Here is a 14,468-nt window from a genome sequence, read left to right on the forward strand (position 1 = left end):
ACGTTCACAAAGCCAATATATACATTATCCAACCTCCAAAACCGTCCAAAAATGACTTTTAAACTTCCTTAAGCAATTATAACTCTTCACCTTCCTAGTTTGCACTTTTGCAACTTTGACAATTGTGTAATGACAACTTTTACAACATTTTTGCAATTTGTGCAACATTTGCAATATAATACCTAAATGACCTTGTACACCTTACAAATGGCCCACAATGACCTTATTACACACAAAATTGACTCAAAACACCTAAACTCTAACACTAGACCCAAATTGCATCCATAAGAACAACATTGACAATTTCTTTACACAACATTACACCTAATGACCAAATGACCCACATTACATAACGAATGGTCTATTGTGACCTTATTTATCTAAACAAAAGACTCAAACACCTAAAACTATTAAATTACTTCATTTGACCACATTTGCACAATAGGAGCTTGGTGCCCCTCCACCATGGAGACAAAAGTAAAAAGCCTTACTAGACTTGAGAAGTATATTTCTATTCCACTTCTTGGCCAAGGATTTTCCTAGCCTGTGAAGGGGTTCCAACCTGGAGTTGATAGCACCTAGATGACCAGAAGCATAATGAAGTAGATGACTGGACACAAGCCCTTGGCCATGATTATATTCATATTAGGATAGAGAGGCAATCTAGGGACCAGGACCTTCCCAGAGGCAGAGTTTTTGTGCATATCAGAACATTGCTTATTATCATGTCCAATGAGTACAACACCAACATTTGTAAGGGTTACTCTTTTGCTTGGGTTCAAATCCATTTTCCCTTGAACCTGTTGTACCATTATGCATTTCATCTTCTTGTATATCTGAAACAAAATCATCTTTGTTTAATAATAATCTGGAATCCCATGTTCCATAGAATTTTTTATGGATTTAAACCCTTATCGCCCAAATTTTGAATCGGTACTGTAAGAAGACTGATCTGTGTCTCTTCATTTCATATGCTATGTGCAGTTCAGTAGCTTAGATAAGTCATCTCAGGCGATGGAACCAATATCCCCCAGTTCATCTACCTCTTGTTCTCAACAAACTTAACATTTTATTCGGACTAGCACTTCCAAATCCTAAAACAGTAGATATGCCCATTATGTCTGCATCTTGAGGCTTGAAATTAAAGGTGGAAATATTGTTATTAGTATCATTCTTACCATTCAAAATCAATTCTGGAAACGCCACGAAGTTTGTGCTTTCCTAACAAAGATTGGTGTCTGAGCCTCGCGGTCTGGAACATCGAAACACTGCCCACTATCGTACTTCTCCCAATTCTTCAGCCAAAAAAATGAATAATAGTTTCCATTTTCAAGCTTAATAAAAGTTTGCTTTAATGAAAATCTGAAAACCCATGCTCCATGGAGTTGTGGTGGAATTTATCATCTGCATTCTAAATTGGTATTGTGAAAGAACTGTTCTGTGTCTTGTGCTCTGTGCAGTTCGCCCAGGTAAGTCATTCAAAGCAATTGGGCCAATATCCACCAGTTCATCCTATAAGATAATAAGCATTGTATCGTTAGTTGTTAAAAGTAAGTTATCACCGATTAGTTAGAAGTGATTTAATTCAGTTTTTTGAACATCATGTATAAATCATGTATAAATAAACTTTCTTCATTCATGATCAATACAAGCAGTTTTTGGTGGGTCTCTGCATTTTGAATTGTATTGATGATCTACAGATCATCATAAGATTTTGTTTGTTTTGTAAATGTTTTGACAGCTTCAATTGGTATTATAGCACCAAGGAGGAGGATCTTCAATGTGTATTGATTATTTAATACATTAATATTTTCAGATCTTAAAAATATTAATATGTTAAATAATCAATACGAATGAAGTAAAAGGATAATGAAGTTTTGTTTGTAATCTAAGGTGTATTAAATCCATCAATCTTTCTTAAGATAAGTGATTATGTTATAAAAAATTAGAAATCAAAAGCGCAACGACACAACATAAACGAAGATATTTAGTTGTGTGTACTTAAATAATTTTATATTGACAATGAAAGTCTAAATAATAAATTAAAATTAAGTTTAAAATATTATTAGTAAAAAAGCTATTATTAAATAAACATACATGCAGTTAAACTAAGCATTAAGGGGCAGCTAATCTTGCAAGTATAAATGTATTAACTCCATTTGCATTTGTAGAAAACAAATCCTAAACTCTTTGACTTAGTCAAATTTAGCAGCTTTCTATTTTAGCAGATTTAGCCTTTTATTTTAGCAGATTATTTGTTCAGATTCATGAAATTTCCATAATCCATAATGATAATAATCCATATAAAAATTTTATCCAAGATAATTTGAAAATGCTATATGCATTTTAGACAGATAGTCACATTTGCTCATAATGACTATAACATTGCTATCTGTCCAAAACACTTGACCTCTTACCAGATTGTAGCAGCTACATAATCTTAGATTCCAACCCCGTTTCCAAGGTTATTTAAAAAGTCCTTTGATGAGGCCACCAAAAAGAGTTTATTTCCCTCTAAAGAGATGACCTGCCGTATTTATGGTGTGCCAAAAATCCATAACCTTGAGGCCCATAGTGGACACGATGGACTCCCCATCCTATAAACTTGCTGCCCACTTGGCTAAAGCTCATCTCTCCTCTTTCTGGTAAATCAAATTCCTTCTTCAAGAATTTTGCCCACTTTATTGATTTCATCCATGTTAAGAAACTGGATGACAATGGCTTTAGTAAGCTTTGATGTTGTCTCGCCCTTTTCCAAAGTGCCCATCCCTGACTCCATCGAGATGATTAGGTAGAAGACCAACAATGAGACTGCTGACCTGGTTGAATTATGCCTTAGATCGACTTTCTTTTCTTTCCAAGGTATAATTTATGAACAGGTAGATTGAGTTGCTATGGGTTCTCCTCTTTCTCCGATTGTGGTCAATCTCTACATCGACCACTTTGAGCCTTTCCCTTGAAATCAAAGTGGTGGTAGCGCTATGTTGATGGCACTAACATTTGTTGGTCCCATGGTTGGAAGAAGCTTGAGGAATTCCATTCTCATTTAAACAATTTAGTTCATTGCACCTCTTTTATCAAAGAGATTGAATCCAATAACCAGCTCCTCTTTTTTGACATTCTTCACACCAGAAAACCAAATGAAACCTTAGCTCATAGTGTTTATTGTAAAGCCACCCAAACTGACTTGTACCTCCACTCTTCCTCTCACCACCATCCTGCTCAAAATAGTGGTGTCCTTAAAACATTGATCCAAAATATCGACGACAAAAAATTTACATGGTCTAATCTAGAAGCAAACCCATTGAAAATTATTTGTTCTCAGATTTCACAGCAACAGAAGGAATCAGTAATGACTTTTTCACAAAAGTTGAAACGATGATAAATCAGATGAAAATTCTAGAAGATGATAAGTAATCAACATGTGATTAAGAAAATTTGAAAGACAAATTTGATAAAATTGTTTCTACAATAGACATCTACAAAAACTGATGAATTAAGTAGCAATCATCAACAGCAGAATAACAACTGAAAAGTAATGAATAACCTTTATAGAATAAGCATTTGCATCCCATCCTAAACATCTTTCTATCAACCGTACTTTCTGTTGTTAATTCTGTATTGCCAAGCAAGCAATAATTAACATCTTATTAGAGTTAACACTTTCAAATGCTGAAATAGTATGTGTACCTATTGTTTATGCATCTTGAGGCTTGATATATTAAAATCCAGGCAGTTAGATTAAAAAGTTGTGCCATTTATATTAATATAAAGTATGACAAGTACAACTAAAGGCCAGCTGGGCTTATTCCTATAAAGGAAGAAATTATTTCCATGCCACTAATATTGGATGGTGGATGCATTCCTATAACTGCATGAGAGTTGGCAGACACAAGATTTTGCAGCACTCCTCTTCTTGGCTCTAACAATGTATCTGCTGATTTCAAAAACTTTAATTAGGAATGCAAAACTCTAATAGAATTAAAGCATTACAAATTTGACCTTGTCCAAGAAAACAAATATGGAGACAAAGTAAAAAGCCTTACCAGACTTGACAAGTACATTTCAGTTCCCCTTCTTGGCCAAAGACTTTCCTCGCCTGTGAAGGTTCCTGCCTGGAGTTCGTAGCTGGATAAGGGAATTACCAACTAGATGACCAGAAGCATAATGAAGTGGATAACTGGACACAAGCCCTCGACCATGATTATAACTAGGTGTATAGTCATGTTAGGATGGACAGACCATCCAGGGACCAGGACCTTCTCAGAGGCAGAGTTCCTGTGCACACTGCATATCAAGAATTCAAGATACAACTCGAACATTGTTTATTATCATGTCCAATGATACCAGCATTGAAAGGGTTACTCTTTTTCTTGGCTCCAAATCCATCTTCCCTTTGAACCTGCTGTAACATTATGCATTTCATCTTCTTGCATCTCTAAAAAGTAAAAACTTATTATTGGGGACGAGTGAGTACTATATTTTGATGAAATCAAATCAACTTTTTTCAAAGACAATCTGAAATCCCATGCTCCATAGAAATTTTGGTGGATTTTATCACCTAAATTCTGAATTGGTATTGTGAGAGAATTGATCTGTGTCTCTTCCTTTCATATGCTCAGTGAAATTCAGTAACCCAGGCAAGCCATCCAAGGCAATCGAACCAATATCCCTAAGTTCATCCTCCCTCTTATTCTGAACAATCTTACCATCAGTATTACTTCCTACTGTTAATTTTGTATTGCCCGCCAAGCAACACATTAACATTTTATTTTGGACTAGCACCTTCAATTCCTGAAACAGTAGATATGCCCATTGTCTTTGCATCTCGATGCTTGATATTAAAGCTGGAAGTATTCTTCCCATTCGCATTTTTCTTACCATTTGCTTCAATTCTGAAAACACCATGAAGCTTGTGCTTTCCCAACAAAGATTGTTTTCTGAGCCCCACGGTGTTGAGTCTTGAACATCGAAACACTGTTCACTGCCGTGCTTCTCACAACAATATTTTCCAATTTGCAAGCTTCATCAATATTTGCTTGGATGAAAATCTGAAATCGCATGCTCCATAGAACTGTTGGTGAAGTTTAAGCATTTATCACCTGTATTCTGAATTGGCATTGTGAAAGAACTGTTCTGTGTCAGTACCTTTCATATGCTCTGTGTAGCTGACTAGCCTAGGTAAGTGATTCAAGATCCTTCCTCTTGTTCTGAACAATCTTTCTATCAACAGTACTTTCTGCTATTAATCATATAATGTCAACCAAGCAACAATTAACATTTTATTAGGGCTAGCACTTTCAAACGCTGAAATATTAGATGTGCCTATTGTTTATGCATCTTGAGGCTTGGTATTAAAAGTGGAAGCATCCTTTATTAGCATCTTTCTCAACATTCAAATCAGTTCGAAGATGCCATGAATTTTATGCTTTCCCTACAAAGATTGCTTTCTAAACCACACAGTGTTAAGTCTGGTTCCAAAAGACAACTTTATTTGGTTTCCGAACAATCTTAAACATTAACTAAATGTCTTAAACTGGAATAATGTAAGGCCAATGACGGCAACTGCAAGTGGAAAGGATAACATGCGTTTTCTCTCACTCTTGCCCGAGATTATTATTTGGGAACAATAGATTCCCCTCAAACTTTGAGCTGATGATCAATTATAATTGCCTTGGCCCTTTGGAAAGATGATATTCGTAGAAATTCCTTGTTAAGCAACACCTTCCCTCCATCAGTTTAGACTTTGGAGTGGCTCAGCTCTGTCTATATTTGAAAATTATCCGATGGGTTTTTTTGACAAATTGTCATATGGGCTCTATGCAAAACTGATATTATATGTGTTGTAACCACATTTTGTATGTGGTTTTGGGCGGGGTGTATAAACTGATCTGTTAGATACTATAGGTTTATTTTATGAGCTGTGACCGGAGGTTTTCTTCCCAGGGTTCTTTCCTCTGGCATACTCTTTGAATCCTGTGTAAAAATTAAAAAATATTAATAAAAAAGTTTAGTGGAATAATCCACTTTTATTGAAAAAAAAAAAAAATACCACACTAAAAGAGAGAGCTCAAACAAGCTCTGCCTTAAAGAGAATTATTCAATGCAAGGTGAGTACCAGCTATTTCCGGAAGCATGGGAATGGGACTAGGGTGCCATATACAAATACATGATTGTCCCAGACTCTAATAATAATTTGCTAAAATAATTGAGAAATCTGAATTAAAAACCTGTGCATTGAAAGCATATCAACATTCATCAGTAGGAATAATCTAGCCGGAGGCAAGAAAGAACGTTTCCACTCATATGAAACATCCAAGATCAGAGTCTTCAAAGAATATGAGAAGTTTATCGTACAATTGAATAATCTTTTCTTTCCACTTAACTCACTGACCTATAAAGAGTGATGCTAAACTAGTTTAGACATTTAAGCTGACTTTGATAACAACGAAGTTATTGCAACTTCAAGGAGAGATATTATTATTGCAAATTTGATGGTACCATATACTATCTACTATGTACATGCGAATATATAAATCTCAAAAACATAATTTAGTGGCTGAGCAGTACAGGTCAGAACTAGTAATAATGCTTATCAAATGTTTGCTCTTGCATACGGAAAGTTTAGAAATCAATATGTAAATTTCTAGCACTCACTGTGTAGAATCAGAATTGAAGTAACATGTAGATTGAGTTAATTTTTTCCAAGTATTTTGTTTGAACGTATGCAACTCTGAAAGCGTGCCTCATGACATTCACAGAACTGATAACGATAGAATTATATAAATGAATTTGATGTACTTCTCTATTTTCAACAAGGGTAAACTGCATTTCTTTAGAACGTGCTCCACTTGGGAATGTTAGTGCCTGATTTAAATATCCAACAGGATATTGCTGACTTGCAATTGAAACCTGGGCAGAAGACACAAACTTTAGCCTTATCAGATAAGTACAAACTATTTTTAAGCTATTCTACAAAATCATTAACAATATAGAGCAAATTTGTGATTTACTGCTAGAATCTGTTAACAATATAAAGAAAGTTTATGATTAAACTTACTCTTTTTTTACTAGTGGTCTGACAATCAGCATTTAGCATTTATTGTATGTTGAATATACAGGTACAATACAATTTTTTCTCATGTTTGAAACATGAAGTCAATAATGTCATCCATAATGTCATCCATAATTCTGAAGCATTTTGCATTCCAAGATTTGGAGAAAAACAGCACCCCAATTAGAATTGAAAATCCAAATGCCCAGTTCATTCCTATTCCCACATCCTACCATATATCTTTCTTTTCTTTGGCACTTCTTTATTTGTATCATCATTATTGGGAGAAGCAAGATGATTTCCTGAACATGACACATTGACTTGTAGGCCACACAGTTCTAAATTGATGGAAAATGAGGAAGAATCAAATGTCATCATTTGTCCTCCTTGTGGTATCATTCCTTTTAGGTGATTATAAGATACATCAAAGTAGCTCAAATATGTAAGATATTGTAGTTCAATAGGAAACATCCCACTCAATTCATTTTTGGAATGATCAAGTGATTCTAGCGCTATCATGCTTCTCAAGGATTTTGGAATCTCACCACTTAAATGATTTCTTGAAACATTGAGAATTATCAATCTTTTGAGGGCTTCAATATCCCAAGGTATTTTACCTGATAAATTGTTGTTTGATAGATCAAGGCATTTTACTAATCTCAAAATTCTCCTATACTCCATATCTTGTCCTTTATTCTTAATGATTATACTATCTCTATAACTGCTTCCATCTTTTGTAGTAAATTCAAGAGTTTCTATGTTTTCTGTTGTTGTTTGAAAGATCAAGGCATTTTACTAATCTCAAAATTCTCCTATACTCCATATCTTGTCCTTTATTCTTAATGATTATACTATCTCTATAACTGCTTCCATCTTTTGTAGTAAATTCAAGAGTTTCTATGTTTTCTGTCTCATTTACCATTGTGCTCAAGTTCATGAAGCCTTCTGGAATAATGCCTGAAAACTTGTTGCTTGACATATCCAATATCCGAAGATTTTTCAAATTCAATAAATCAATTTATTAGATTTTATTACTAGGGAACGAAGGTTTTTCAAGCTTCTCAACCAAGTAGAAATACCCCATGAATATTGTTATTCCTTAGATCAAGGATTTCTGAAGAACTACAATTTCCAAGGGATGATGGTATGTTCCCTTATAACCCATTTAGACCTAGTTTCAATGTTTCCAAATAAGTCATATTCCCAAATATATTTGGAATTGTACCCTTGAAATAATTCTTTTCTAGATTTAACATGGTCAAATCAGAGCATTGTTCTAAACTTGGGGGAATCTTACCTCTAAGCCCATTATTTGACAAGCCTAAAAGTTGCAAATTACTTGACTCACAGATAGAATGTGGATGTCACTCACCTCCAAATTGGTCACAAGAGAGGTTGAGATAAGAAAGAGGCATAGAATACCAGAGCCAATCTGGAATATTCCTCAGAGAAAGTTTTGAGACAAATGTAGTGAATGTAAGGAATATTGAGTTGAAATGAAAGCTGGAAAATTCCCTTTAAAGACCTCAAATGTAGGACTTCAAGTTGAAAATTAGGAATATAATTGACATTGATTTTTACAGTGAACATATTTCCTGAAAGCCGCAGCAATACAATATTGGGCATTTTATCAAAAAACAAAATTGTGCAAGTTCCGATTAGTTGGTTGTCGCTAAGATCAAGATGTGTGAGTTTGGTGAGGTTACCTAAGAAGGTTAGAATTGTACCATTCAGAGAGTTAGAATAAAGATAAAGATATGTGAGATTTGACAGCTTACTCAAAGATGTTGGGATGGTGCCACTCAAAGAGTTAGACCTCAAGGTAAGATATGTAAGCTTTGACAGCTTACCAAAAGTTTGGGTGATCATGCCACTCAAAGAGTTAGCACTAAGATGAAGTTTTGTGAGCTTTGATAGCTTACTCAAAGATTTTGGGATGGTGTCATTCAAAGAGTTAGAACTCAAGCCCAGAAATGTAAGTTTTGACAGCTTACTCAAAAATGTTGGGATAGTACCACTGAAAGAATTATAACTCAAACCAAAAAATGTAAGTTTTGACAGCTTACCGAAAAATGTTGGAAGAGTGCCATTCAGAGAATTATTAAACAGATCAAGATATGTTAAGCTGGACATATTACCGATCTCTTTTGGAATCTGGCCAAAAACGTTAGAGCTATACAAGCTTAAATACCTCAAATTGATGAGCTTATGAAATTGTGAAGGGATGGGAAGACAAGGGAAGAAAGCATTCGCAGTAAAGTCCAAGTGCTCCAGATGCCGCAGTTGGAGTAGTCCCCCATGAAGTTCCCTCCACGACATGAATGGCCATGATGTGGTGGAGGCTTTAAGGGATTGAGGACTGAGATCTAAGGAAATGACGTGAGTGGTGATTGGGTGGCAGGTGATTCCTTCCCATGAGTAGCAGTTAAATCCCTTCCAGGATTGCAGTGTGTTAAACGAAGAAGTGAAGTTGAGGCCCTGTTTGAAATCTAACAGGGAATTCCTCTCATCCACATTAAATGCGTAGGAGCAGGGCATCATCGTTACTAATAACAGCAGCAAGATCATCATCCTCATCACCATCTTCATTGCAGATTGCACAACAATTCTCTAATCGTCTAAGCAACTTGCTCTCTGTGTGTGAAAATAATGGAAAAATAAAGCTGATTTATAACTGTATTTCTCCTATCACTCGAAACCTCCATTCAATTTTCCACATTTCTTCTACCGGGGAAAGGTAGTTGGAATAGTACATTCTAGAGAACTAATTGAATGCATTTGTGGCCTTTCCTTCGAAATTTAATAGGAAATATTATCCGTGTAACTGTTCGTAACTGTCTCATCTCAATGTTTGTTTGCTTTTCTATTCAATCTAATTTTTTTATTAGTTTAGCTAGTCTGTAACCAAATATATATATATATATATATATATATATATATATATATATATATATATATATATATAATTAATTTTTATTGTAAATAATTTGTTTCTATCTTTTTTATATAATTTTTGAGTTCTTATTAATTATTTGAATGTACATTAGACAAATGACTTCTTTTATATTTATAAAACACATAAATTATTTAATTACAACTGATATCATTAACTCTTATCGTGTCTCTCTTGTACCCATAATTTGTCTACTATTGATTTGTAGTTATTCTTTTAATAAAGAAATTTATCTTGTTTTCCCATGGCCTCGACTCTCTCTTTATCCACATTGATAGAAATTGCTTTCTTTAAAGAATTTCCTTAGAAGCTGTAAAATATGTTTAGTAGCAATTGCATCTTGGTGTGCAATTGGTATGTCGAAGATATGTGGAAAGTCAATAATGGAAGAATTTAGTTTATTTTTTGCATAAATTTGTGCAATACCTAATGTCGTGCTCTGTGAAGTGTACCTGTACCTGCAACCACAATGCACTCAATAAATCATTACAAGCAATGGTTAGAAAATTGAAACAATGGAAGACAAAACCATAGCTAATCGACTTATTGCCTCCTAGTAAATGCGAGTATGAATTTTGCTCTCAGATCTTAGTATGCAAATTCCAGTGACTTGACTACACTTAGATGGAGGATTTGAATGCTGAAAATGCATGATCTAGCAAGAATAGCATGATTAAGCTATATGAATTCATGATTGATCTAGAAAATGAACTAGAATGAAGATGCAATTAAACTAAAATGAGCATGATAACATTGCTAAGAATGATAAACTATAAGCTAGATGCCTATAATAACAATGCTTAAGCTATGAATGAGATGGGATCCATATTGCTCAAAATGAGGTCTATTTATAGGATTTCCCAAGGCTAGGGGTGAGTTGGCATGAATCAACGGTTGAGATTGATCTGACGATATCAATGGTTAAATTGGAGGAAGTTGGCAAAGGGAGTTGGATTAAAGGGAACACTTAGTGACAAGTGTCACAAAGGTTCTAGAAGATGTTGGATGAAAGGGGACAAGGTGGTAGGTAGAATGGGTTAGGTTTAGGAATGGTTAGGTTTAGGAGTGGTAGAAGTTAGGAGAATTTGAATTTAGAAATTCAAATATTAGGAAAATGACTAATTAGTTTCAACAACTCGTGATTTGAATTGTTTTAATTAATTAGGAGATTTAGAAGAAATGATTTTGCATGGAGGGAATTAATTAATTTGAATTAATTAATTAAAGGGGGGAAATGAAATGAACCTATTTAATAAATCCTTAGATTTATTAATAATTAGATGAAAAGGGAAATTTAATCAAAATGCTTAGTGAATTCAATTAAATTGGGGAGGAGAGATTAATTGAGATAATTGCTTATTTAATTAATTATCTTCAGACCATTTTTAGGTGTATACACCTAAACTAAATTGGTAGGTTGTTTAGAAAGAGATGTTTGTGCAATAGAGGTCTCAAGAGAGAAGTGATGGCTTCAAAACAACTATGCATCCACTTTTAAGTATCCAAACATGACTAAAAAAAGCTATGAATGACGAAGCTAATCACGATCCATTACCAATAGGCTCATGTTATGTTTGCAATAGGGAGAGATAGAGGAGGAAGAGCATGGGAGAGAGGGGGGAAAAGAAGAAGAAGATAGAGATATAAATGGAGATGGATATGGAGAAGGGGATGTTTGTGTGTGTGTGTGTAGAGAGAGAGAGAGAGAGAGAGAGAGAGAGAGAGAGAGAAATATAGAGGGAGAGATATAGGGATTAAAAGAGGGGTAGATAGAGATAGATATAATAAGAAAGATAGATGAGAGAGAGAGATGAGAGAGAGAGAGAGAGAGAGAGAGATCAAAACCAAAACACTTTGACAATTTTGAGTTTTTACACTTGGGCGAATAACTAAAGTATAAGGGGGAACGTGACCTTTTGAACATACAGGTACACATTGAAACTATCTTGCATCAAGGTCAATTGATGAAAAAATAGGAAAGGTGCAGATTATAGGCATTATGAGATTTTATGAATCTTGAGGGCTACAAATCTCAGCACTAACGATTCCTATGATTGCAGTTCACATATTTTTTGATAAAAAACTAAAAGTTAAATAAAACATTAAATATTTTTGTAGTGTTCAAATAGACTAAAAACTAACTTGGAAAACAACACTTATTTAATTATTTATAATACTAATAAAAATTTAAACATTAAAAATAACTCTAATTAGTGTTTTTCTTTGAAATTATTTGAAAGATATCTTTTACTTTTTTATTCTTTAAACTAACTATTTATTATATTATTATATTTCTTTAAAAATTGAATTTAAAAAAAACTTAAAATTCTGAAGTAAATATCAATTGTTCAAAAGTAAACAATGTAAATAAAATAAAATCATTCTTATCATCACAATAAAGTAAAATAAATTAATTTTAAAAATAAATAAATTTAAATAATTTTTCAATATTAAATTTATCTTAAATTATCTTATCACATGATTAATAATTATTAAAGTATTTGAAAGATATTTTTTACTTATTTTTATTTTTTATATTGACTATTTTTTTTTTGATCGGTAACAGGTTTAATATTTATATTGTTTGAAAGGAAAAATACATGCCTTCAACTGCTCTGCAGTGTTCCACTATCTTAAGACTATATGGGGTCTCGCCCCTACAAAATCAAAATAAAACCTGAGACAAAAACCACACTAGCTATGCCTAGCACTAAGGTTACATTCCTTACAACAGGGAAAAACCACCCAAAAAAACCGACGGCCAACTTAGGAAACCAACCTACCGGAACTAGCCAAGGGCCTCCTCCCTGGAGAAATTGGGGATGGCATGACTGGGTCCTGCATTAGGCTGCACCATCCCAACACATGTTGTGGTTCCCGGCCGTCCTCCTCGCAACTCACTGTGATCCATGATCTTCGCACTCTTCCGCAGGATTTGGTGACGCACCAACGACCGCCCATCTTCACCAATCGAAGCCTGCGACTTCACCGGGGTCTGCTTGTCGTGCAGTTTCGCCCGCTCCGTCGGTCCCATCTTCCGCACAAAGTCCAGCAGTTCCCACCACCCTTTCCTTGCATCCTCCAACTTGGTTTCAACCGGGCGAGATGCCGACCTATACTGACTATTTATTATATTATTATATTTCATTAGAAATTGAATAAATCTAAAAATCTAAAATTATGAAGTAAATATCAATAGTTCAAAAGTAAACAATGTAAATAAAATAAAACTGTAGACACCTAAAATTGTCATGTCTGATTAAATAAATATTTTTATTTATTTAATTATTTTATCCTAAGTCTTCTATTAATTAAATAAATCTTTATTTATTTAATTAATTCATTAATCATCTTCTAAGCCTTTCCTCATTTAAATTATCTTTTTCCTAAATTAAATAAATATTTTATTTATTTAATTGATCCCATTTTCTCTATTAATTAAATAAATCTTTATTTATTTAATTAATTCATTAACCTTTTCTACCCATGACACATGTCATTCATCTCTTAATTCTTCTCTTACCTACCCCCTTTATCATTTTATTATTTCCTCTACCTACCCTTTAATCCTAGCCGACCATTTATTTTTACACCTCTTAATCTTATCCCTCCATTTCCTACAGTGTCTTCTATATAAGATGACAATCTCCTTCATTATTGACCCTAATGTGTCTAATCGTCTAATTGTCAAATCTCTTATGCAGTCAAGCCTTCTTGCAATCAAGCTATCAACCACATTTCTATTCTTTGTTGAGCTCTTGTGCACATATAAAATCTAAGAGCAGATATATCAAGCAAAATCAATGGAGATAAGAAGAAATGGAGATTGAAACCCTACTAGACATGTGAATAGTATAATTGTTTGTTTTGTTGATTTGCATTGTCTTAGGTATCTTCATTGTGTATGGTGGATTGCTTTCATTGATAGGCTAGGGTTTTTGTGGTTGAATCTGTTTTAGTCTTTCAATATTGTTATTTCCATTATCCAGTTTTTACCATATACATTTTGGCACGCCTGATGAGACTTTTGTCCCTTTATTTTGACATTTTTGTTTGCAGATTTGGTGTTTTTCAAAGTTGCAAATTCGATATTGCGACGTTTCTGCATTTTTTGTGTTGGTGATAGATCCGACCGTGTCTGCGACTGCCATTTTAACATTTTTGACTTTTTGTTGTTTTTGTAGATTTTTTATCCTAAAATTGTGTCCGTGCATTATCAAACTGCGTTTTTGTTCTAAAATCGCATCTAGGTTTCATAAAATCATGTTTCTGTTTTGCAGGGTTTTGGATCAAATTTTTGGCATTTGTAGGCTGTTAAATTATGTCTGTGATCTGTATTATTGCGTCTGTGTTGGGAAATTGCATCTGTGTAGGCTTTTGTCACGTTTTTGTTATGTTATTTGATGCGCAGGTTTCAGATCTAGGGAACTGTGTCTGTGTCTTATCTTTCTGCATCTGGGA

At 34.0% G+C, this 14,468-nt stretch overlaps 1 protein-coding gene across 4 annotated transcripts; it reads right to left on the reverse strand.

Moving 5' to 3' along the window:
* Positions 1-2,273: 2,273 nt before the first annotated feature.
* Positions 2,274-9,808, reverse strand: LOC131049116 (leucine-rich repeat receptor-like serine/threonine-protein kinase At1g17230). Of its 4 annotated transcripts, XM_059217993.1 has the most exons (4): positions 7,061-9,808; positions 4,047-6,912; positions 3,548-3,934; positions 2,274-3,218 (listed from the first exon to the last, which is right to left on the reverse strand). In XM_059217993.1, the coding sequence occupies exon 1, from the start codon at positions 9,641-9,643 to the stop codon at positions 8,438-8,440; it is 1,206 nt and encodes a 401-aa protein (XP_059073976.1). In that variant the 5' UTR covers positions 9,644-9,808; the 3' UTR covers positions 2,274-3,218; positions 3,548-3,934; positions 4,047-6,912; positions 7,061-8,437. The 4 variants fall into 4 exon arrangements, with proteins under 4 accessions (XP_059073976.1, XP_059073974.1, XP_059073977.1 ...); XM_059217991.1 differs by having other exon boundaries at positions 4,047-9,808; XM_059217994.1 differs by having other exon boundaries at positions 3,548-3,937; positions 4,047-9,808.
* Between the last annotated feature and the right edge of the window lie 4,660 nt (positions 9,809-14,468).

This window comes from Cryptomeria japonica, chromosome 3 (genome assembly GCF_030272615.1).
Source record: "Cryptomeria japonica chromosome 3, Sugi_1.0, whole genome shotgun sequence".
NCBI classification, from domain to species: domain Eukaryota; kingdom Viridiplantae; phylum Streptophyta; class Pinopsida; order Cupressales; family Cupressaceae; genus Cryptomeria; species Cryptomeria japonica.